We start from the raw sequence: 14656 nt of genomic DNA, 5'->3' as shown, positions 1-14656 counted from the left end.
AACAGAGGATCTCAAGCTGTCAGACGCAGTATCATCAGCATGGAAAGTACTGGGTTGGTTAGATGAGAGTTTGGAAGGGTTGTGCTGAAATGAGGGGGAATTGCTCCTTTTTGATGCAGGCCATATCACCTAATAAGACAGCATGTATACATGTCCCTTTGAGCAAACCTGTATACCTATATGCCAGGGCTTTTCAAACTGGGGCGTCGCAACGCCCCAGCCTGCGGGCCCCAGCCCCTGCCCCCTTGAGGGGCGGGGGCAGCCTGGAGGCAGGGAGGCAGCAGCTGCGCGATCCCTAGGATTGTGCCGCTCAGGGGGGCTGCAGGGACTTGGGTACATGTACCCAAGCCTCTGCAGCCTCCCAGGGGTTTGGGGAGTTTTAGCGGAGGCGGGGCGCGATCACTCTGCATCTACTTTCACTGCTGCGGGGAGCCCTGCTGCAGGCTGTGCCGGGCTCCCAGCACCCCCTGCAGCCCCCCTGAGCGGTGCAATCTTGGGGATCGCGCCGCTGCCTTCCCCCACCCCTGCTGCCTCCCCCCTCCTGCCCACGCAAGAACTTAGTGGCTCTCAAACTCTCCCAGAGAGTTTGAGAACCACTGCTATATGCAATTTCAGGGGGGTTCTGCTTCTTTCTCTGTCTATTCTCTGCTAATTCTTCTTGTTGCAGGGTTTAAGGTCTGAAAGCGCCTTGCTAAAGTGAAATAGTCTGAATATCATTAGTGAGACTGATAAGAGACTTTTAGAAAACATATGTATGTCACTCTTAAACTCTTCTGAAGACCAGTGGGATATAAATTTAATAAATACATTAAAATAAACTACCGTAAATGGAACTGAAACTTATCTCAATGAGATCGTCAGCACCTTGCTATGGAACCCTGCTGATAGATAGGAATTTCTTTTTCCTGGTTCTTTTAGCTGAGCAGCCAAATAGAATGACAGAGACTTGTACTGTTCTTTAGTCCATCTTTATTGCTCCAGCAGATATGCTACACAGGACAGAAACAAGACCGTCAGGACATAGGACCAGCCCCCCAAAATAACCTCTCCTTTGCACACAAATTTATAGCAATGTGTAAACAAATCTAATGAGATCCTCTGATGCAAGCTTTGGCTCTCATCCTGGTACTTTTCACAATTCTCAAATCAGGAGGTCACTTTGCCCTGAAAGTCTTGACATGTTTCCCCATCTGTTCTTCCAACAAAAGTCCCTGGCTCCCAGCCGACTGAGCTTTTGGTCATAAACATGTTTTTCACTTTATCTGTTGTGTAAGCAGGCTTTAAGCTAGAGCTGCAAGCCTCTGCCTGCAGCCATGACACTAGGCCCTCAGCTGTCAATTTGCAGAATAATATTCATTTCTGGCTCCTTTGGATAACTCACTGAATATATGATTTAATAGAAAGATTATAAAACAGGTAAACCACTAAAATTTCCCACAGTGCCCCCTCTTGTCACAGATGGAATGTCTCATCTGAACCACCAATACAACTTTATATTCTGCATATATTGATACATAACAATATGAGGTAATATATTCTATTAACTGACATTCTATTGGATTACATTTGAATACTGGTATTAATACACTCTCTTGGGTCTAGTCGGTTTAGATCCTTTAGATATGATCTTCTTGACCAGGCAATAACTGCATTTTAGCATGATATAAATCACCAGTAAGGTACAAATCAAAACTACCACAGTTCTTATTAGGTTATGCAACCAACCTCCTACATCAGGAAACCAAATGAACAAATCAGCCCAGAGTCCTACTACCCCTTTCCCTGCCATATCTTTAGCTACTGCATGTATGTGATGGGCATTATATACATCTGGGATATACACACAACACTCTTGGCCAATGAGCGCACAAACTCCTCCCTCTGCAGCCAATAAGAGATCAAGAACAATGCGATGTTGAATCATAGTTTGCCTCAATTGCTTCTGCTCAGAAGCTAAATCAAGCAAGGCATCTGCTGTGTTATTCACCATTTGTTCAATTAAACCTTGGACTCGTATCAAGCCTTCACCTACTCTCCAGAAAACTCCCCCACAGGCCCAAGGGAAAGCTGCACAGGAGCCTATCCAATCATTTAGTGCTCTCCATGTCATAGGCCATGTTTTATCTACATCTTCCTTGGCACTTGGCACATTTCGGACTTTATCTGTTGGCAATTGCTCTCTAAACAAAACTGGAGGATTTAGCCATGCTAAGTAACATGAGCCATCCCATGAGTTAGGAAGACTGATATAAGCTTTATTTCCACATACCCAGTAAATACCATACAGGAGACTGAGTTTATGCAGAGCTGCTGAGTCATAGACTCGTAGGGCCCATCCTGACCACACAATCAGTTTCTCAAAGCGTGGTTCTATAGCCCTATCTATGCAGTAGCAGAGGAAAACTCTACTGTCTTCCTTAGGTGCATCTGGATATGCTGCAGTACATTCCCAACAGATTCCTTTCATGCATTAATCTGTGGGTTTTGAACATCAGAGAACAATTTAAAGGCTTTGAGTACACCCAATAGACCCTGCTACAGGAATACCCATCTTCCAAACTTATTCCCTGCCCCCTCTTTGTCCCAAAACGCATGCCATTAAAATATCCTTTACAGATACTAGTGCCTACAGAGTGTTCCCCTTGATTCAAGAAACACCACTCTCCCAGCTTTGGCACTATTATCATATATTTATCAGATATGATTCTAACATCTTTCCATGTTACAAAGGTCCTTCCAGTGGAATCCTTTAAAAAGGTGCCCATGTCATATTTTGTGGAGTTAAAGGAGTTGGTATCATTGGGAAACCATTTTCACTGGACACTGGTAAAAGAGAACAAACCCAGCATGATGTATTCTGCAAAGCTGGCATACGCATTTTCATCTGGTGAGCAAAACGAATAAAAGCATTATGTTCATCATTTTGTCCTAACCCAGGGGTGTCCAAAGTTTTTGGCAGGAGGCCACATCATCTCTCTGACACTGTGTTAGGGGCAGAGGAAAAAAGAATTAATTTAAATTTAAAATTTGTGGAACTCCTTGCCACAGGATGTGGTGATGGCGTCTGGCCTGGACGCCTTTAAAAGGGGATTGGACAAGTTTCTGGAGGAAAAATCCATTAAGAGTTACAAGCCATGATGTGTATGAGCAACCTCCTGATTTTAGAAATGGGCTATGTCAGAATGCCAGATGCAAGGGAGGGCACCAGAATGAGGTCTCTTGTTATCTGGTGTGCTCCCTGGGGTACATAGATGCTGCTTTAGGAAACATTAGAAGCCACTCCATTGAGAGCACTTATACTCAATTTCTTCCTGCCTCTCCCCAGAGAACTGGTTGGTGGAGGAGAGATAAAGTTTTGCATATCATACTTGAGTGTTCTCTGCAATCCAAAGATGTGAACCAACTCCCAAAAATAGTTAATCCAAAGTGAGAGTTGGTCATGCTGTTATATGCTTTGATGAGGGGAGATCATCATGCATGTTGTATGCTTTGATGAGGGGCTCCTCATCATGCTTTGATGAGAGGAGATGAGGCTTTGATGAGGGGAGATGAGGCTGTAATTCAATATAAGAAAGAAGCAAAGCTTTGTTTTTTCATGTTGTACTGTAATTTTGATCAGTACATGTGTTACTTTAGTTCTTGTCTATCTGCTGAATGGATATAGCTGATTCCGAGTTGGGGTATCTTGCAGGAGGTCTGCATTTCTTTCCTCTCCTTGCTTTTCTCTCCTGATCAGGTAACCTAGTCAGGGAAGGACTATCCTCTGTACTTCCATTCTTTCTCACTCCTTTTCTCTGTACCAGACTGAAGCTGGATCTCTTCCACTTCTTGTACGTAAGTGCAATCTCCTGCTGCTGTTTGTAGAGGGAAGGGGAATTACCTGAACATTTCTCTCTGAACTTGAATGGGTTTGAAAAAATCTAAAGTGCATCTGCAAGGTGTTTAGGCTTCAGCCCAACTGCACAGCACATTTTTCTATTAAATAGTTGGCTAATCTTAAAGCTTCTCACAAAAAGGGCAAACTGATACTGGCCTAGGTGTCTAACCTTTATGTGCAAGCATAATCTCTGGGTAAAAACAGTGATGTGATCCAGCTGGTTGGCATTTTAAAATTTTAATTATAATTTCCAGTCCACTTTTTAAAATAAGTAAAATAGAAGCAGAATAGAAAACTAAAGAATGCCACAATAAAAAGAAATGAAACAATCCCTCTCACTGTCCTAGAAAAAGGGAGTAAACTCCCAGCTCTTAGAAAGCAGAATGGGCTAAAACGAGAATGTCTTAGAAACATGAAGACAGCTCTCCACCTTATGATACAAGAGAATGGAAGGCCCATATGGGTTGCTTCTAAGAATTCGAAACAAGGCCACTTGGGTGTTTAGAATTAGAGCCAGCACCAGTTATAAATGGAAATGTCTTGGGATATGGGAGGCTTATAGTCGTCCCCCCCCAGTGACATTGTTCATGTTCACTTAAAAAAAAGCGTTATTACAAATTCCTGCATAAATGGCTTTAACATTGAACATGGTTTGTTAATTTTTTCTTTTCTCCCATTGGTTTTATTATTGTGGAAATGTCAAATGGATTATAATAAAAGAAATTTCAGGCAAGAGCAAAGTCTGTGTAGCTTTGAGAACCTGGCATCTGCAGTTAGCCCCAGCAATTATTAACTTGCCATAGCACTTGCTCCGCCATCCTTCCTAGGGCTGTCCATTCTAGGGCTGTCCAAAGTCCACACACCTGACTGAAAATAATCAGGGGTGAGGCTAGTCAAAGCACACCCTGCACATGTTAGCCACTGTGGAAATAGTCTGCCCGTTGTATTCTATAAGTTGCAGCCTCATAGGTATAGGAGCCTACATTGGTAATATGGAAATCCGTAGATAGCTGTTTGTGGCTTGAACTCTCCAACTTTGTTTGCCAATAACACTTGATTCCTTTGCTCATCAGCAGCAAAAGATTGCCACCTTGTGGTAAATCATGTAAACAGTAATAGAAAACAGATAATGGAATTTCTTGGACTGAATTTTGTTGGGCAGATGTACATAAGCTTTTCAGTTTCACAGAGTAGTTTTTTAAAGCATTCTGTGTAACTCAGTTTGCATACATTATACAACAGCAATTGGTCCAATAATTATCATAGTTTGTATTTTCTGTACTGCTTCATGTCCCCCAATAACAGTCCCTAGTAATGGAATACATTTCTGTTTCTGTCTCAATATATATTAGCATGATTAATTTGAATACACTTGACACAAAATTGGACTTGTAACAAAAACATGCTGTATTTCAGAAGTTTTATCACAAATTTCTCCTATGTTCCAACTTCCCAGGTTGTTATTATTATTTTTATTATTAACAGTATTTATATACCGCTTTTCAACAAAAAAGTTCACAAAGCGGTTTACAGAGAAAAATCAAATAACTAATGGCTCCCAAAAGGGCTCACAATCTAAAAAAATGCAAAAGAACACCAGCAGGCAGCCACTAGAAAAGATACTGCTGGGGTGAGGTGGGCCAGTTACTCTCCCCTTGCTAAAAAGAGGAGCACCCACTTGAAGAAAGTGCCTCTTACCCAGTTAGCAGGGGTTTAATATATCCTGTACAATATATCCTAACAATATCCTGTATTTAAATTGCTATTTATTAGAATAAATAGCATTCTTCTAAAGCTCCTTGTCCTTCTTTTGGTGAGGTGAGATGCACTATTTTCAAAAAGGACTCTATTTCTATCTCTTGTACGTTTTGTCACCCCTATTCTTGTTACTGTGGCTGTCCTTAATTCTAAAGGAGTGAGGAAGGATAGGAGACAGAAAAGACTAGATATATGTTCCATTCCATTCCCTCGTGAAAAAACTTAGGCTTATAGTTACCACCCCTCTGAAGGGTGTTAGAGTATACTAAATAACAAGCCAGAGAGCCAGAACACTCTTCCTCTATTCAGAGTCTGCACCACAAAATTTGGGAACAAAGAAAAAGTTTATTACTAATCAAAATAGAGAGGGTTCAGACAAGATGGGTTTAACAAAAAAAGGTTTTGCCTATAGCATAAAATTTATGTTCTGTATATGTTTTATGTAATATAAAATCCCAATCTGACTTCACCCTGGTACAGATCCCTGTCCAAGAACAGGCAACTAACTTCAGCAAGCGAAGGACAACCACTAGCTCTCAACAATCCATTCTTATAGCCTACCTAGGCTAAAAGAATGTGACACATCCTCGTAACCCTATCCTCATAAACAACCCAATTCCCTTAAAGGGAAAGAATGGTTCTTTCTAAAAGTCATATTCTTGCTTCTTGTAACATTCCTCCCTTGAATATCTTAGATCGGAGAGGATGGATTCTTGCCAAGATAGAGGATAAACCAAATTCATACATAACTTGTTGTGAAAGGAGCTAAACCATGAGATGTGTCATGGTAGGTACAGGAGAATTCTTCATCCTGTTGAGAATTCTTAATCCTGATCAATTGTATGATGGAGCCAGGAGCAAGACTGTAACCTGTCTAATACCTCTCTCATATGAAGTAACAGGATTTGCCCCAATTGATGATTTACTGGACCCAGTAAACCTACAAAACAGGTGGGGCCCTCTGTAGTCTTCTCTCATCACCAGCGGTTATTCTTCCTATCTAAAATGTCTGAGGATAGATCAGCAGAGTTGCAAAAGATATAGTCAGTGCACACCATGCTTGGTAGGTAATCCAGTTCCAGTGCATACCTGACTTGCTGTTTCAGGGTTCTCCGGGTAATGTTCTGAGTTTTGGCACTGCCACCAGCTGGGTGTCCTCACATTCCTCTAGAAAACAAAATGGCCAAGCAAATACTAATTTTCTTTTTTTTTTCTTCTGGATAGTAGAATGGTCTAAAAAGAGGACCAAAAGTTGTGCCCTTCTCTCTGATGGGAGCATTCTGCCTCTTTCAAAGTATACTTTTAGATCTTGGTGCAAAACTATCCTTTCAAAGGAAGATTTCACAGAATTTCTGTGAAATTTCTTTGTGGTAACATTGGCTTTCAGCGGCAATTGTTGTCCTCCTTTTCTATACCCTATTCCAGCGATTCTCAGACTCCCAGGAAGCTTGAGAACTGCTGTAAGTTCTTGCGGGGGGGGGGGGAGGTCATGCAGCAACTAGAAGTGGGGTGCAATTGCTCCTGTTTCACTTTCTAAAGCTCGGGGAGCCCTGTGGAGGGTTGTGCAGGGTTCCTCGCACCCCTGGGAGGCTGTTGCAGGGACCGTGAGTACATGCTAGTCTCTGCACCCCCCCTCAGTGACGTGATCTTGGGGATCACATTGCTGCCTTCCCCTGCCCCTTAAGGGGGCAGTGTCCAGGGCCTTCAGACTGGGGTGTCACGATGCCCCAGTATGAGAACCACTGCCCTATTCTTTCCTGGATTGTTTTTCTCAAACTTAACACATGAAAGATAGACTTTTTTAACCTCTAAGTGTGGCATGATGGATGTGGCACTGTGCTATTGTTTAAACTTTTAAAAATTCCTGTATTTGTGGTGAACTTTCTTTCTTTCTCTCAGGTGACAAGAGATGAACGCAGTGACATAGAAAGTAGTTCTGAAGAGGAAGATACAACTTTGGATAGCAGAAAAGAAATGCTTAACACTTCAACCAATGGCGCCAGTAGGATTAATGGCCACATAACCAGTGGCAAATGGGCTGAAGAGGAGTAAAAACAGTGTGGGAACACCTCCAGAAAATTCAGACTTGTATTCAAAATTCTAGATATGTCATGCTCCACGTTTCCAAGAAATGTTTAATCAAGCTATCCCTTTGCCCCCAGTTCCCCAACAGATCTGAAAGAGGCACAGAAAGATCACACTGATTACTAGTGCAAAAGTTATTACCAATTTCACTTTTTTAAAAAGCCATTTTATATCTAATAGTATCCCATCTTAAATATTATTTGCTGAACTATGTGTGTGCAAGATAGGTGTTCAGTTTTTAAAGATCAACTCAAGCTTTGAGGGAAAGTGCTTGGGCTGGGGTGAATGGAGGCTCTGTTCTTGAGCAGGTTTTGTTTACTGTTTCTTAATTAGACTCCATGATCTTTTGACTGTGTGGTCTAATGAGTCCCACTTGAGAAATTCTGTCATGGGCAAATGTGTCCTAAGAAGCCTGGGTAGTGCCACAGTTTGCCATAGCAGGCTAAGGATCTCGATAGAAACAAACGGACTGAAGGATTTGCTGATTTGCCATTGGGATGTCATGCATTAGTTATGTTTGCTTGTTGAGGGGTGGGGAAAGAGGTTGACATCCATTATTTTTTTCCTTTTTTTCATTTTTGAAGAGTGGAGTAGCACCTACAAAGTCTTGTGATTTCCGAAACTTGCCTGCTTTTCCTTCAAATCCTTTGGGTTTGAAGGCGTATAGGAATTACAGAAGCAAGTGGGTCGATCTTGTCTGCTAGGGTAGTAGACATGGACAATTTGGTGTCTGTTGACTTTTCCACAGGAGCAAGCTGTAAACCTGTCTGTATTCTCAGAAGAGAAGCAACGTGATGAGAAACCACTGGGATGGAGAGGTTGCCACACAAGGGCTTTGGGGAGCTTCTTTTACTCAATGGTACTTCAGTGGAAATAGAAGACAGCAAAGTGTTGCCATGACCAGGACTTTGGATTTATTATTGTTTGATGCTATTGTTTACTCTGTGATTAAAAAAAATGCTTCAGTAATATATTTAAATTTTGCTTTCCTAATGGTCACCTATGTTCTGAACAGCAATTATATTTTAACTGATGTGTTTACTATTATCATGCCCTACAGGAATAATACATAATGAACTGAACAAATTGTATATTGATAATAGTGTTCAAAAGGCACTATCGCTGAATTGGTCCTGCCCAAGCTTTTATGCTGTCATGGACAATAATCATCCATGTAGAAGTGGCTCTCATAAATGATGCTTCTATGTGAACCTATTCATGGTGCCATACATTTCTAAAGAGCTTGCACAGGACATTGTGTGCATTTGGCCTGTAATGTTATATATTTCTTATAGTTTAACAGCTGATCTTTGTTTTTTAGATAATTTCTGAACAGTGTGATTACACAGGCCAACACACATTTTGCTTCCTTAAACATTACACCAATTCCTGGGTATATTTGGGGTGCTGATTGCAAAAATGGCATCCGTTTTGCCTTATCACATCTAGTTTTGGAGATACGGTATAGTCTCAGTAGTGAATGGTTCAAGCAGCTTCCTCATGAGGAAGCCTACACCATGGCTTCCTCATGAGGAAGCTGCTTGAACCATTCACTACTGAGACTATACTGTATCTCCAAAACTAGATAGGGCAAAACGGCTGCCATTTTTGGAATTGGCACCCCAAATTCATATCAAACCACCATAAAGTTTTGGAAAAACTTTGCTGACCCTCAGTTTTGTAGGCCTGTGTTATCAGAGGCATTTTATACAAGACGCAAAATGCAGAAGCTGTGTCAAAAGCTGTTACTTGACACATATGACAAAAGGGGCAAAGTCCGATTTAGTACAATGCACTCTGAATGAACTAGAGAACAGTGGAATGCACCTTGCTCAGTCTATATTTGCAGTCATAGCTCTTTGAGGGACAAAGTCATCTGTAGTCTATAAAACCACAAACTGCTACACCCATCTCTTCAGGAGCCTTTTTACTACTGGATATATACCTGTTGGAATGTAGGTAGATAGCACAAGGGGATAGCTAACACTAAAGAATGTGCCTAGTTAGGAAACTGATATGCATTTCCTCCTTTTTCTTGTTTGGGCAACCTTTTGTGATTATGTGTTTATCTTAAGCAGACTGTAGAATTTGTTCACATATGGATAAGAGAGAGAAAATAACATTCATAGTTTAGAAATTGGAACCCTCTGAAAGAATATTGAAGATAAATATGTTCACAGGCCTTAGCATTAATGGGGACAACATGGGAACTGCCTTGCTGTCAGAGTCCTGCTCTTTCCAGCACTGACTACAAAACACTCTCTCATACATTTTGCTTCTGCATCAATGGCTGCTGATGGAAGAGGCCAGAGAGATGCAATCTCATGACCCAACAAAAGCTCTTCCAAACATGCTGCAGTTGTGCTTACCATAATGTCTACTTTTGGACCTCTCTGTTGCTGTCCCAAGGTTGGGACTACGTCCAAGCTAAATGCAGATAAGCAAGTAGTAACATCTATTTGAAGCCAAAATGCAGCCCAAAATTTTGACATAGTGCTCCTATTCTTTTAATAATTTTACAGAGGAGAGAAATTGAGCTGTTGCTAATCATAACAGTGCTGCAAGGAATGAAAACATGCACTACTACTATAAATATTAAAAGGTACAGGTGTACCAATAAAACTGGCTAACCCTTCATTGGAGTGTCTCTCACTGAAACATGCCTGGGTACTTCTGTGTGATCTAGCTAGAGGATGAAAGCAACCAGAGAACATCTTCCAGCCATTTCAGTGTAACAATTTCACAATCAATAAGTAGTAGAACTTGTTCATTTATGAAGCTATGAAAGAGAAATTGTAAAGCCAACGAAGTTGACAAGCCCACTGCAGTTTAGGCAAGAGTAACCTCATCAGATTTTGAGGTCTACTTAGAGACTGAAGGGTAATTTGTCCTACTCTAAACATGTTTCTCAATTTACTTCTGAAAGCTGTCTTTGCAGAATTACTCACTTTGAAAGATGCATAACACAGCTGTATCAGAAAACACAGAAGTATATGATAGGCCAATGTAGAGTCACCTAAGAAACACTTTACTTTTTAAATTAAATGGCAGCAGATGAAATACACAGACATTTTTCTCTGAACTATTTATGCCTGTTCTGCAAGAGGCTATCGGGAGAAATAAGTGCACTCGTTTTCCTTCATTCAAATGAACAAAACATGAAGATGTAGAAGAAACTATGTGAACACATAGATGCTGTCAGTTATCAACATGTATTAACAAAGGTAAGAAGAGAAGCTGTTTGCAAAATGTTTAATGCCACGATCACAGAGCTGTTTCCGCAGTTAAACATTATGGCCTGAAATCATCACTGGTGACCCTGAAATGCCCATCTTTTGTGGCAGCTTCCTCCAGCTCAGCTGCATCACAACAACCTGAAGTTCATCAAGCATCTTGTAGTCGAATGTAAAAGAAATGTTTAGTCCTTAATTGCTTCTCCATTTATCTGTTCCTGCTCCAGTTGTTTCAGGGCACTCTTGTTTTGAAAATAGCGGTATGCTCTGATACTGCAGAGGTAGCCACCATACAGAGTGAGGAGCATCATAGAACCTGAGAATGCTTTGTAGCCGAAGTCTGCCAGCTGCTTTGCAGAAACCATTATTGCTGTGAAGAAAGCAAAGATAGTCATTATTTAGTTTTCATAAGACATAGGAAACACCTGCTGGAAATGACCAAAAAATACCCTATGCACACAGCTTATGGCAGAAGTACTATTTAAGGAGGGATACCTTGGTGATGTCAGAGATACCAACTGAAATTGATCCATTGTGAAAGCAGCGTTGCATCTCCTCAAAATACTACTACTGTAAGTGACCAAGGCTTATTTACACAATCAGGAGTTAGGACAACTCATTTTATGTGACTGATGTGCTTTGCAAAAAACACTTGAAGTATATGTAAACATATAGTGGTATATTGCCAATCATGAAAGTAGTCACTGTCAACATGGTAGAAAGACATCTGCCATGCAAGATGTGAGCCAGCCCTTGCAACCTGTTCCAGGGGACTTCAATTTCTGGACAAAATCAGCCTTGCTGCTGCTTGATTAAATTTTAATATGTTTACATATTAGATGAAGGTAACTAGTAGTCAATATAACAAAGAGCCATCTGCAAGAGGGATCTGAAGGCCTTAGGGATGGACCTCAACAAGTGGGAAACCCTGGCCTCTGAGCGGCCCGCTTGGAGGCAGGCTGTGCAGCATGGCCTTTCCCAGTTTGAAGAGACACTTTGCCAACAGTCTGAGGCTAAGAGGCAAAGAAGGAAGGCCCATAGCCAGGGAGACAGACCAGGGACAGACTGCACTTGCTCCCGGTGTGGAAGGGATTGTCACTCCCGGATTGGCCTTTTCAGCCACACTAGACGCTGTGCCAGAACCACCTTTCAGAGCGCGATACCATAGTCTTTCGAGACTGAAGGTTGCCAATACCAGGATGGTTAGTGGTTCAGGAGTTAGACCCGGAAGATCCAGGTTCAAATCCCCCCTCAGCTGTGAAGCTTCCTGGTGACCTTGGGGCAATCACTATCAACCTCACCTACCTTTTAGAAGTTTAAGAGGCTTTTAAAGATTTTGAGAACTGGAAGGAAGGGCTTTTGGATGGATAGCAAAGGTGGGTGGTTTTTTCATGCTTGATTCTGCTCCAGAATCCTACAGACTTCTGTCCAATCCCCTTTCAGCAGTTTAACCATTTATGCCTTTGGCTGTACAGCCTCTTTTCTACTTGTTTGGGAAGAGGAGGCTTAGAAAAGATTCTGAGGCCAGTTAACTGCTTTGTGAAAAAAGGAGGTGGGAGTGGGTAAGTGCTAGATCTAGGTGGACGAGTAACTGAACTACTGTTGGGTAAGGTTTTGGATACATGGACGGAGTCAGAAAAATGATCGTCAAAGTAAAAAAAGACAATGTGTGTCTTTTCCTTTTTTTTTAACAGCTTACTGATCTTTGAAATGCAATGTTATACTATTTTACGAGCTTGCTCCCTTATGTTTAGCTTCCTTCTGCTGATTTTAAAAGTACTGAGAAGTGGAAGTATTTATGCCAGCAATTGTCTTTGTATATGTTACTACTGTGCCTTGTAATAATTTTGATGGAAGACCAAGGTAGCTGTTATACTCTTGATGGCAACTTGGACATTTAACCTGTTCATCATAGTTCACCCATGCAGACCTTCTGTAACATTAATTACAGTATATCCATCACTGCTCAGCCTATATCACAGCTCTACCACTGCAGTGGCAGCTGTTCCACTCAAAATGCTGCTCCAACCTACTCCCTCTACAAAGCCAGATTTTAGAAGGAAGTTTATGTATTCTCTGTGGAGGATAATCTTTTATTGGCTATGTTACATGCACCCCCCCCAATCCAGTTGTAGGTCCACCACCTTTGTGAAAACTAGGGCCTGTTTCATAAGAAGAAATAGAAGTGAGTAATAAGAGATACCCTACCCCCTGGGCTATTGGTTGGATTTGACACATGTAACCGAAAGGGGATACAGTGAACAATAAGTCTCAGGATACTTGTACCACTTAGACTAGGGATATCTGACTCATTTCATACAGAGGGATGAAGTTAGCATTGGTGGTGCCTGCTGAGAGCTGGAAGTGACATCATTAAGCACAAAGTGATATTAAGCAGATGATGGCCAGAAATAAGCATTTTGTTCTCACATAGAAACCGATAAGGTCCAAGTAACAGAAAATATGCAAATCTTGATATTTTCAAGATGCAAAAGAACCCAATTATAACACGGACTGGATAAATTGTCTCTAGGGGTTGCATTCGGCCTGTGGCCCTTACACTTGACACCCGACGGTCCAATCCTATCCAGCTTTCCAGTGCTGTTGCAGCTGTGCCAATGGGGCATGCGCTGCATCTTGCAGTGGGGGGGACAGAGAGATCTCATCAAGCTAAGGAAACCCTTACCTTGGGGCTGCATTGCAGCTACATCAGTGTTAGAAAGTTAGATGGGATTGGGCCCTTAGACTCTAGTTTTAAAACTCCTGTTTTGGATGGTCGTGTGGTTCTGGTTTGGCTTAGATCTGGAAGATTCAAATTCAAGTCCCTGCTCAGCCATGAAGCATCTTGGGTGACCTTGGACCAGTCACTATCTCTCAGCCCAGCCTATGTCACAGAATTGTTGATGGAAGGGTACCCTGAGAGCCCAATCCTGTGCCATTATAGTTAATGGTGCTTACTTCCAGGTAAGTGTGGATAGGACTGCAGCCTGAGTTCCTTGGAGGAAGGGCAGTATGAAAATGCAAAAAAACAGATAATACTCCAGGCTGCCCCACCCTACAAGCAGTAAACACAGCAAGGAGAAAAGGTTCTAGTCCCCATCTCTTTCCTGCTCTAGGTTTCTTGGCTCTGGTTATACCACTGGTTCCCAACTTGTGGTCTGCTTGAGACCCTGAGAAGTGGTCCATGACGTCACAGGAAAACCATCTCTCATGGACCACCAATGAGGGCAGAGAATGGACTGCCCACAGCCATAACCACTGAAGTGTCAGCTGTGGCTGTGGGCGGTCCTGTTGGAGAGTCTGTGGGGGAGTGTTGGGGGACAGACCCCCCCCAGCCACATGTGGTCCATGATGATTCCAATTTTTGCTCCAGTGGCGCACGGGTTTCTCAGGGTTGAGAACCACTGGGTTATACAGGGGAAGACTGTTTTTTACACACAATGCATGAAAAGAAAAGGTGATTCTCCTCCCCCACTTCTGAAATGGCAGGGGGTACTCCTACCTGATGCTGATGCAAGTGCAGATGCAAGCGCGCGGAGGGAGCCTAGACCTGTCTAGACCTCTCCAGGGTCTTCCTGCAGCCGACCTACTCACCTCCTACTCCTCTGTCTCTGTCACCTTCGCGGGCACCCGCGATCCAAGCCTCTCTACTCCTCCTGGCTGTGGGCGCCACTGACAAGCGTCACTTCCGAGCCTTGCTGCC

General features: G+C 42.3%; 2 protein-coding genes across 7 annotated transcripts in view; one reads left to right on the top strand and one right to left on the bottom strand.

The window, feature by feature from the left end:
* CERS5 (ceramide synthase 5) overlaps window positions 1-8699 on the top strand; it is a 43520-nt gene extending 34821 nt beyond the window's left edge. For 2 of the 5 annotated variants that reach the window (XM_066615763.1, XM_066615767.1), the window contains 3 exons: window positions 2731-2887; window positions 3737-3834; window positions 7535-8699. In XM_066615763.1, coding sequence (XP_066471860.1) covers window positions 2731-2887; window positions 3737-3834; window positions 7535-7687 — 408 coding nt within the window. In that variant the 3' untranslated portion in view covers window positions 7688-8699. Of the gene's footprint in view, window positions 1-2730; window positions 2888-3736; window positions 3835-7534 lie in introns of those variants that run through there. The other 3 variants (XM_066615764.1, XM_066615765.1, XM_066615766.1) reach the window with 3 other exon arrangements.
* Window positions 8700-10958: 2259 nt separating this feature from the next.
* Window positions 10959-14654, bottom strand: COX14 (cytochrome c oxidase assembly factor COX14). Of its 2 annotated transcripts, none has more exons than XM_066616851.1 (2): window positions 14548-14654; window positions 10959-11323 (listed from the first exon to the last, which is right to left on the bottom strand). In XM_066616851.1, the coding sequence occupies exon 2, from the start codon at window positions 11316-11318 to the stop codon at window positions 11139-11141; it is 180 nt and encodes a 59-aa protein (XP_066472948.1). In that variant the 5' UTR covers window positions 11319-11323; window positions 14548-14654; the 3' UTR covers window positions 10959-11138. The 2 variants fall into 2 exon arrangements, with proteins under 2 accessions (XP_066472948.1, XP_066472949.1); XM_066616852.1 differs by lacking the exon at window positions 14548-14654 and adding an exon at window positions 14456-14541.
* Window positions 14655-14656: the final 2 nt, after the last annotated feature.

Source organism: Tiliqua scincoides, chromosome 2, assembly GCF_035046505.1.
Source record: "Tiliqua scincoides isolate rTilSci1 chromosome 2, rTilSci1.hap2, whole genome shotgun sequence".
Classification (NCBI taxonomy): Eukaryota; Metazoa; Chordata; class Lepidosauria; order Squamata; family Scincidae; genus Tiliqua; species Tiliqua scincoides.
The sequence above is the reverse complement of the archived record's forward strand: the minus strand, read 5'-3'. Positions and strand labels throughout refer to the sequence as shown.

What these genes read in the sequence shown, in the direction of transcription:
- COX14 (XM_066616851.1), bottom strand. Translation starts at nt 11,318, where the DNA reads ATGGTTTCTGCAAAGCAGCTGGCAGACTTCGGCTACAAAGCATTCTCA.